At 37.5% G+C, this 9,768-nt stretch overlaps 1 protein-coding gene across 1 annotated transcript in view; it reads right to left on the reverse strand.

The window, feature by feature from the left end:
- Positions 1 to 9,768, reverse strand: part of LOC107703045 (E3 ubiquitin-protein ligase UBR4-like) — a 58,278-nt gene that overhangs the window by 37,986 nt on the left and 10,524 nt on the right. The window contains exons 15-33 of the mRNA XM_016505538.1: positions 7,897 to 8,084; positions 6,030 to 6,186; positions 5,858 to 5,943; positions 5,585 to 5,754; positions 5,147 to 5,426; positions 4,929 to 5,061; positions 4,701 to 4,780; positions 2,712 to 2,840; positions 2,437 to 2,619; positions 2,217 to 2,339; positions 1,901 to 2,130; positions 1,599 to 1,717; positions 1,409 to 1,506; positions 1,168 to 1,325; positions 880 to 1,086; positions 687 to 788; positions 497 to 597; positions 369 to 415; positions 38 to 237 (exon numbers count right to left, since the gene is read on the reverse strand). Coding sequence (XP_016361024.1) covers positions 38 to 237; positions 369 to 415; positions 497 to 597; positions 687 to 788; positions 880 to 1,086; positions 1,168 to 1,325; positions 1,409 to 1,506; positions 1,599 to 1,717; positions 1,901 to 2,130; positions 2,217 to 2,339; positions 2,437 to 2,619; positions 2,712 to 2,840; positions 4,701 to 4,780; positions 4,929 to 5,061; positions 5,147 to 5,426; positions 5,585 to 5,754; positions 5,858 to 5,943; positions 6,030 to 6,186; positions 7,897 to 8,084 — 2,791 coding nt within the window. The remainder of the gene's footprint in view (positions 1 to 37; positions 238 to 368; positions 416 to 496; positions 598 to 686; positions 789 to 879; positions 1,087 to 1,167; positions 1,326 to 1,408; positions 1,507 to 1,598; positions 1,718 to 1,900; positions 2,131 to 2,216; positions 2,340 to 2,436; positions 2,620 to 2,711; positions 2,841 to 4,700; positions 4,781 to 4,928; positions 5,062 to 5,146; positions 5,427 to 5,584; positions 5,755 to 5,857; positions 5,944 to 6,029; positions 6,187 to 7,896; positions 8,085 to 9,768) is intronic.

Below are 9,768 nucleotides of genomic sequence, written 5' to 3' on the forward strand. Positions count from 1 at the left end.
TATATATATATATTTTTTTTTTATCCAAGTCACTTACCATCTCGTGAGCCAGTCAATGGCAGCTCTGTGTAGCTGTAGATGTCCTGCTCCTTGTCCTGCACTGGCTAGAGTGGCCATGATGACCATGAGCTCAGGGAATCCCGCCCCATCCCCGCTGGCCAGCATCTCCGTTGCCATGGGAATGAGAGTGCTCAGAAGCACAGTGCAGACGCCCTCGCCCACCTGGCTGTTATCACGGATGTATCATATTATTGTTATTATACATTAATTGTAATTATTATATATGTATTTGTAACTATTTTATTATAACTTATTATATGCCTTACGTATTATTATTATATATTTATGTATATGTATTTTTAATGTACTAGTGAGCCACACAGGCACAGAAGGCTGGGATTGGGGCTCTTGTCCGCTGAGGTATGAACATAGATGGTACGTGTGAGAGGGGAAAATCAAATGGCACATTTCTGGGAGACGTTGCATGGCTACTTACTGAGCTGGAATAGTTTGGTGAAGAATTTCAGAACCCGGTTACAAAACTTTGCAGATAGATTCTCATTGGCAGTGGCCATCATGATCTGCACTAATTCTCCGCTACAAGACAAGGGAGGAAAACGATGTATTAAATTGATGCAAAATGCTTCTAGAGATTTCTAAAGAAATATCACTCAGCCAAGACCTACCTGAAGGAGAAGAACTCCTCCATTGCTTTGCGGACCTGACTGCTTTCCAGCTGTTTTTCCAAGTACTGTAGACATTCTTCAAGAATGGACTCATCCAGACCACTAATTGGAAACAGAACCATATTAATCTAGATTCCTTCAGATTGCAGTTCAGGAGTCTGCTTAAAAGTCATATGGTCATCTGGGGTCCCACCTGTTGGGGTCAGAGTGATTGGCGATGATGTTGTAGCAGCCTGTGATGAGGCGCTCGTAGACGAGAGCCAGGAAAGCGTCTGATTCAGCAGGGCCCAGGATCCTCTCCAGCGAAGTGCTGCAGATCTCCGCCACGCTCTCTGTGCTGCTCTCCAGCAGGAGAGGCAGCAGCGTGCGGATCACCTGTGGACTGTTCAGCTCCTCTGTGCTGCAGCAACACACAAGTAATCTTTAGCATCTATCAATCTTTTACACGATTTGTCTGTTTCAAATGTCGCTCAAGACTTACACAATGAGGTCCCCAGTAAGGCGCACCAACGAGAGCAGAATGTGTTTGAGCGAGGAGGCTAAGGGCAATGATTGGTTGCTGAGGGTCCCCAGGTGGGCAGCCTGAATGGCGCTGATGTAACTTTCCGATGGGATAGTGTCGTTGGCAAAGGCGTTCCGCTGTGGACAAAGAACCAATCAGTTTACGGTGAAGTAGTGAGAGCATATATTCACTCAAAGAGCTGAAGGCTAAGCATTCTAACCCATGAGCCAAAGTTAGGGAATTCATTGGTGTGAATGTTGTTCCACATTTCACACAATGTCTGAACAGCTGACGGCAGATTCTGCATCACAGTCTGACCTGAAAGAGTGAAAACGGAACCAAAATGGATTAGATATTCAAATTGACATAAAAGTCACTAATATCTTGATGATATTATCCAGAATTCTTACCAAGCAAATTGGCTTTGCAGCGTGTGGATCCAATGGACAACACAGCAGCATAACCCTGCAGTTTAGCTTCTGTGGGTTTGTTTTCTCCTTCTTCTGGCAGGCTCATCAGCAGGTATGACCTGAGCAAAGATATGACCAGCAAACCAATCAGGAAGGGCTTAAGAACTTGGTTTGGTTTTCTAATGTTTACTTGTGTACTTTAAAGAGATGGTTCATCCAAAAATGAAATTAAAATTAACTTCATTATGGAGGTTGCTTTAAGGTTGCTTTTTTTCTTATGGTGCATGTGGTGTAATCAGCACCTGGTGAAGGCTGTGTAGACATCAATGAGCTGCAACGTGGCGGGCAGCAGGTTTTTGGTGATCTCCGAGGATTTGTTGGGGTCTGTATCAGCAGCTACTTTGGAGAAATGCTCATCTAAAGACACTTGCATTTTGGAAATCACAGCATCCAATGTGTAGATGGTTTGTAGAGAGGGTACTTGGTGAAGAGGTAGGATGCTGTTGGGGTCCAAGCAGCAAAACGACGAAATCTACGAAGGAGAGGACTTATGAGGCCATATATTAGGAGACAAGCAGAAAAATCTATATCAGCTGTTAATGGCTACTTAGAGTGTACCTGTCTGGCGATGTATTCCTCTGCGAGCTCCACATCATATTTCACTGCACTGCATTTAGCTGAGGCCACTTCGATCAGAGATGTGGCGTGGTCAGCTTTCATTCCCTGTTCCACTAGGTGCTCCTGATTAAAGAGTGTTAACAGATGATTGACCTTAATAACTTCAAGGCATCTTGATCAGTTGGTTATATTTTCTTAGTGTTAAAATTATAAAACTAACCTTGATCCAGTTAACGTAGGTACTGACTCGTAACCTCGATGACCATCTTAGGGTGTGCAAGATGTCGCTCTCACTGGGGTCACTGCTGCCGCTCTTAAGCTGCTCAACATAGGCCTTTGAGGGTGGCAGCACTCCCAGGATTTTCCACAGCACCAGGAAGTAGTACTGCAAGGAACATGCTTCCTGTACCAGAGATTGACAACAACATTTAGGGCAAAGGCTACCAGCGCAAACACAAGGTCGATTGTAAAAACTGCAGAATGTGTGTAACTCACTACTGGAGTGACGGGCTTGTTTCCTTGCCATCTTGCTGTGTCAAAGCGGGATCCCGCAGCCAGTAGGGAGATCAGAGAGGAGTACAAGTCGTCATACTTTACAGCGTCATTGAACAGCACTTGGAAGGCCTGTAACAGTTGACAAAGAACATGCACATTAACTTCTTATATAAATTTTTTTTATTTATATAGTCATATAAATATAAAGCAGGAGTCTTCAAACTTTTAATGCCAAGAACCTCATGGTAAACAGAGACAGGATCTCAGATATATAATGTATGAAACTGAGTGCTGTATTAAAGCCTGGCCTATAATCGCATTTTTACAGCACCATATTAATGTGTTTGTTATTTTAATTATTATTGGTATATTAAAATAATAATAAATCAACACAATACCATTTTTGGTGTACGAAGTACTTATTGTATGATATATTTTTACATTTTTTAATCATCTTGTAATGTTTCTGTAGTTTTACTTATAAACATTTTAAATAAACATTTATAAGCATCTTTTTTAAAACATGTGTACAAATATTTGATGTTATCTCTTAAAATCAGATGCAAAAACTATTATAATTAAAATAATTTTATCATTAATAAGATTAATAAGATTATCATTAGGGCTGTCAGTCGATTCAAATTTTTAATCTAATTAATTACATGGTGCGTTGATTAACTAATCTAACTAAATTTGGCTGTGAAAATACCCACAAAAGATTATTTAAAGCTATTATTGTGTTAAATGAGAAAGTATCAAGTAGACATTACAAATAGTAGCTATAGAAAGAAATATTTTATTTGATTCAACATAAAAATTACTACACATAAATGTTTAGGCTACAAGGGTCTACTGTAACAAACTATAAAACATAAAAAGATAATTTGAGAAACACCTCAGTATTTTTTGTTCATGAAATGAAAGTCACTGCCTGGTAACCAAAACAGCTTTGTTACCAACAGTCTTTGTCAGTCAGGTTTGAAATAACATGAGGGTGAGTAAATGTCAGAATTTTTTTTTTTTGGTGAACTATACCTAATGTTTTATTTATTTATATATATTTTTTTTTAATAAATTAAGTGACACTCTAAAGAAAAAACTAAAATTGCCAGCAGGTGGCAGTAAATGTCTTTTTGAGCCATTCATTCATTCGTTCAAACGGCTGATTCATTCAGGAATTAAGTAAACGGCTCTCTATGAATGGGCCTTTGAATCACTGGTTCACACAATTCGTTCAAAACGCAGATTTTCTAAACACATCATAAACTAAACACTGCTGTGTTGCTCACAGACACACAACAGTTCTGCTGTGGCTTTATAGGTAATATTTTCGTTGGCAAAAATGAGCAAAAACAGTACTATGTTTCAAATATAACACAATACTAACTTCTTATTTACTGAACTGTTGTATAAAAAAAAAAAATTTTAAAATCACATTTGCACTCGTGCTATTCAAACATAAACAGCACTATTGCTCTCGCTGCTTATGTGATATAAATATGAGACAAATACTCGTACATTTTTTTTTTTTGCCCCAATATCTTGAATTTCAGGACATAACTGCATTTATGGAGTTGTTGCCCTGCATCATATTTGTCAACAGTCAACTATGAAATGTAAGATGGTTTACAGGTCTGGGGGCGGGGCCAGTGCGTTAACTGCTTTAAAAGATTTTAAATCGCGTTATTTTTTAATAACTAATTAAGATAACGTGTTAAACTGACAGCCCTAATTATAATATACAATATAATATTCTTGTTATGTTAAATTATAATATACAATAATAACATTATATAATTTCATTTAAATAAATAATAAACAAATAAATCAATATTTTGAGTAATTAAAGCAGTACACTATAAGACACTAGAAATTTCATGCCAATTTTCCAAGAAAAAGTTTGCTAAAGACCAAAATGGTTTTCTTTAACTAGGTGCAGACACTCCCATGTCTCTAATACTTGTGCAGACTTGTGATGTGTAGCCTCACCTTGCCGTCAAGTCGACCCCTGTCATCCTCTGAGGCTTCAGGAGACAGAACGCAGTAGAATTTCGGCTGCACTGTGGAATCTAAATGAGAGTGACGACAGACATACAACAATCAAAACAGTTCTTGCACTAGATTAGCAAAGCTTACAACTGTTGTAATGCAGTATGTTTGATATCGACCATCAAGTGCACAACTGAGTGAAATATAAGAGATCTGACTTACTCCTACCTGCCGAGCAGTGCTTGGCCCAGTTCTCTTCTACCTCTTTGAAACCATAATAAAGTGGGACAGCACCTCTCTTTCCTCCCTCCTGTCCTGAATTGGCCCTGGATGACAGGGGTGTCAGAAGATTGTACTGAACCTGAGTGAGCAAATAAAAAATAACTGTTACAAACTAGCTACAAAACAGTGGTATATTTCCAGTGAAAGTACAGCTACATCCGCACCTGCTCAAACAAGTACATGGGAGCTTTTGAGTACTGGTGCAGCAGGTAGTCGAACACAAGCAAGATGCGGGCCAGGTTGAGGGGTACAGCCTGAAGCTGAGAATCCACGTGGGCTGCGATTTCAGCGATGGTCTGCATGCAGAGGGTGAGGATGCTGCGGCGGTCCTTTTCAGAGAAGTTGTGAAAGATGAGCAGAAGCAGCTGAAGGTGTTCAACATTGAGGTCCTCGTCAGCAGGCACTGCTCCCTGTAGTGTGTGCTGCTTCAGAGTGCCCACAAACCTAAAAAAAAAAAAACACATTCAGATTGAGAATGTTTCGCAATGTTATATGAACTTGATGCTATCACATAATATACACACGGATGAGAATTTGGTGAAGAATCCAATGCTAGATTTAAGAAAAGAGGTGTAATTCTGTAAGATTAAGTGATGTCATACCTTTCCCAGACCTTCATGCATTCTGGTACATCAGGCTCCCCTTGCTGGCTGGCTTTATGCTGCCAGATCAGCAGTAACCTGGAGAGCACTGAGAGGGACTGAGGATGAATGTACATGGGCCAGGGTCCCTCTGAGAACGGGGCAACACCCAATTGCTGCAGAAGAGTGTTCTGAAGAAAAGTTCAAGAAAACAAGGTATCAGATACCTGACATCTATTTAAAATGTGTTCAATTAATATTTAGTTATTTTTTTAAGCATATTTCAAAATTTACCTGTAGGGATGGAGAGGGCAGGTCTGATGTTACCAGAGAGTGATTAAAGTGATAGAGGGCTGAGGCGAACTCTTCATCAGAGGAACCTGGACAAAAAAGGTTACATGTTAGGAAAAGCCTAAATGGAAGCCTAAATGTAAGATCAGAAATAGGAGTTAAAAAAAAAAAAAACCTTTGACATCTTTGTCGACATCCTTGATGATGCTGGCGAGGGTGGCCATGTGCTGCTCCGTCAGGGACACGCTCAGGTAGTTGCGAATGAAATTGTTTCTGGACTTGAGCATGGTGGTGGTGATGAAGTTCAGTATGCTTGAGGCCAAACTCAAAAACTGGAAGAAACAACGTCTCTTTAGGTCAACATGAAAACTTCACTCATGCAATGTGAAGTAAATAAATGAAATAATATACAAAAATAATTATACATTACTGAAAAATAATATATAATATATAAAAATTATACATTTCAAAAAACGGGAAAAAAAATACGTCTTTAAGTCAACATGGAACAGCAACCCATTTCTGTCATCATGTCATAAATAAATAATAATAAAAAAATATTTAAATAATTATAAAAATATATAATTATATAAAAAATAATGCAAATATAAAACTCCAGAGATTTTTAATATTATTTAAAATATTTTTTAAATTACATTTATTTATTTATTTTGCTGATATGACAGTTATATTGGACTTATTCTGACAACCTAATGGCATGGCTGAAATATCACAATTAAAAGCACTATTTTTGTATTTATAAGAACAATCTGAATGACAAAAAAATTGAATGCACTTAATTAAATAGTAAAATACAGAAAATATTATGAATTTTGATTCAACATCAAAACAGCCTCAGAAGTTTTCTGATTTTGAGCAGCTAACGACCGAAATATCGGCCGATACTTTTTTTTTTTTTTTTAATATCGGCATCGGCTAATAAGTTTTCCTGTTTGGCCGATGCATTCAACTTTTAATTCGCTGAGCACAGTGCTCACATTCTCCCTCTTGTTCGCTGTCGTCGTTAACAGTTCTGTTAACACGGACAGAAGTCTGTCTAATAATCAGATAGAACGGCTAAACAAAAGAAATAAAATGTATACAAAAAGTATTATAACGATTGCTTTTATTATTATTAGTAATAGAAAGGCAAATATTATAATACTTTCTTGTTTGCCGTCAGCATTCAGCAAATATGCATTTATATAATTTAAACAAATCTTTGTATGACTAATGAACATTTACATTTAGTCATTTAGCAGACGCTTTTATCCAAAGCGACTTACAAATGAGGACAATAAAAGCAGTCAAAACTAACAAAAGAGCAACAATATTTAATTTCACAAAGCTTGCAAACTTAAGTCGGATCCAGTTGTGAGATCTTGTGAAGTGTTCATTTGTATCCTGCATGATCGCGTGTTCTCTGCGTGACGGTCGATCCGTGTGAATTGAATGCAGACAGGTGGAGAGTTCAGCTTCACTGGAGACGCGCGATCGACAAACTTTAAACTCGTGATTTCAAATTATGCTGCGCTTTATGCATTTGCTCACTGCCATATTCATGTCATTTCCACTGTGTGCTGTATGTGAAATGAGTGTTACGTTGGCTTTATTTGAAAAAATATTCCCAAATTCACACAAACTTCCCAGAATACTGAGTGCCCTGTTGGTTACAGTGTTTACAGTACAGTGTACTTCCTTTTTTATTATATTTTTTATTAAATATTTATTTGTGAAAAATACTTTGTCATCTAAAGTATAAGTATGTTTATTTAACACATTTACTTTTTAATCTTTCTTAAACATTCATTAAAATAAATAAAATTTATATCGGCCACCCTGCTTTCCAAGATATCGGCATCGGCTATCAAAAAACCAATATCGGTCGACCACTAATAATAATAATAATAACAACAAGTATTAACTTGTTGGTTGGTTATGAGTTATGCAACAAATGTGTTTGTACACGACATAAAACAACATTTAAGTTCTAGCAGCAAAGTTAGTCAAAATCAGCATTGCAATACACATCGTGGCCTTACCAACTCCGGGTCCTTGCGACTAGCCAGGATGTTGCCATTCTCTGCCGTGTTCAGTTTGCTGGGGCTCTTGAGTCTCGGGGATGTTTCCAGAGGTGGGGGTGGAGGGGGAGGTGGAGGTGCCCCCTTCTCTTTACTGGGAGAAATAGTCTCTTCAAACCACAGCCCCAGAATGGGCTCACTATCATCATCTGAAAACACGCCAAGAGCCACATTCAGCACCGCATTCAATCAAGTCATTGTACTGTACGCAAACAAAGCTACATTAGCCATGGAAATAAATCTACTTAAGATCTTGTTACTGTTTAAGGCACAATAAATAGAAGCATAATGAGACACTACGATTCTGACCTAAGACAGAGATCTGCTGACCTGAGAAACAAGCTGCTCTTGTCCTCTCCTGTCTTCTCTCTGCTGAAATAACGAACACTGTCACTAGCTGTGACGGCTGCCAGAACGGCGCAGTAAGCAGAGCATGCTTCGCGTGCCACAGTGTTCAGGAACAGGAAGTAAACTGACCTGACTCTGAGCTCTGGGGAGGTCTAACCGCTGTCCTTCTACTACAGCGTGCAGCGCTCAGGAACTGTCTAAGAATGTCCCTGAGATTCCTCAGCCCTGACACTAGCTCAGTAAACCACAAGCAAACCCTGACCTCAGCTGCATAAAAAATAACTCATGCTAATAACATTAATTAAGACTGCTGGGGGAATCTTACAAAAGCTGTCAAGATATGCACAGGTCATATTTCAATCAAAAGTGGGGAAAAACATGAAAATTATATTTTGCAGAAAGAAAATGAATAATGCATTTTGACAATATTGTTATCAAAATAAAGCAAATTTAAATCCACCCTTCCCAACTGTCAGTAGCTTACTGTAAAATCAGCATTACAGTAATGTACTAATAAAAGTACATATAGAAATTTTATTTCTTCAGTGGTAAAAAAAAAAATCAACAAGGAAACAATGTGCATAAAAAAAATAAAATAAATAAAAGAATTGTGTGTGCTTGACATCACTGTCATCAAAATAAGCATATTTAAATAAAGCCTTCACTATAGTCAGCAGCCTACTGTAATGCAAAAAAAAAATTCATTTCTAATTCACTAAATTTCATGTATCTAGTTTACTTCAGGGGTAAAAAACAAGGGATAATAGTGTGCATAAATACAAAAATTAATTAAAATAAATTGGAAAAAAAAATAAAAAAAAATAAAATATATATATATATATATAAAATTAAAAATAAATAAATAAATAAAATAAAACTGAAGAGGATCCATTATTATTCCATTCATTTATATTACTGTATAGATAATGAGCACGTTTACATGTCATGCATACCAGTAATCTGATAACTCACAAATATCAGCTTATTAAAATAAGCATGTTTGCCCGTTTACATGCACATCAGTAACCTGACAACGCAAGTAAGCTGCGTTTACATGACTTTATTAACAAATCAGCTTAATTCCCTTTAGTGACGTCAAAATATAATCATTTGCGTATCTGACTGCGAGTATTCCATATGTTTGTCAGTTGTGATGTTAAATAAAGCTTGCAACATGTCAGCATGAAACTTACACCTTATATTGTCCTCTCATGCAGTTATAAATGCAGCGTTTTGATTGAACCACTTCTACTTCTGCTGTACGAGATGAGAACACATCATTTTCTGAGTCATGAAAGAGTCTGCTTTTGTGATATATTTCCTTCTTCCTTTACTGCAAATTAGGGCTGGGCAGTATATCGAGTTTGTACGATATATCGATATTTTCTTTATAAGCGATTCGATATGAGGCAATACATATTAATGCACACAAACTTCCCAGAATACTGAGTGCCCTGTTGGTTACAGTGTTTACTTCCTTTTTAA

This window comes from Sinocyclocheilus anshuiensis, unplaced genomic scaffold (genome assembly GCF_001515605.1).
Source record: "Sinocyclocheilus anshuiensis isolate Anshui unplaced genomic scaffold, SAMN03320099.WGS_v1.1 scaffold883, whole genome shotgun sequence".
In the NCBI taxonomy this organism is placed as follows: domain Eukaryota; kingdom Metazoa; phylum Chordata; class Actinopteri; order Cypriniformes; family Cyprinidae; genus Sinocyclocheilus; species Sinocyclocheilus anshuiensis.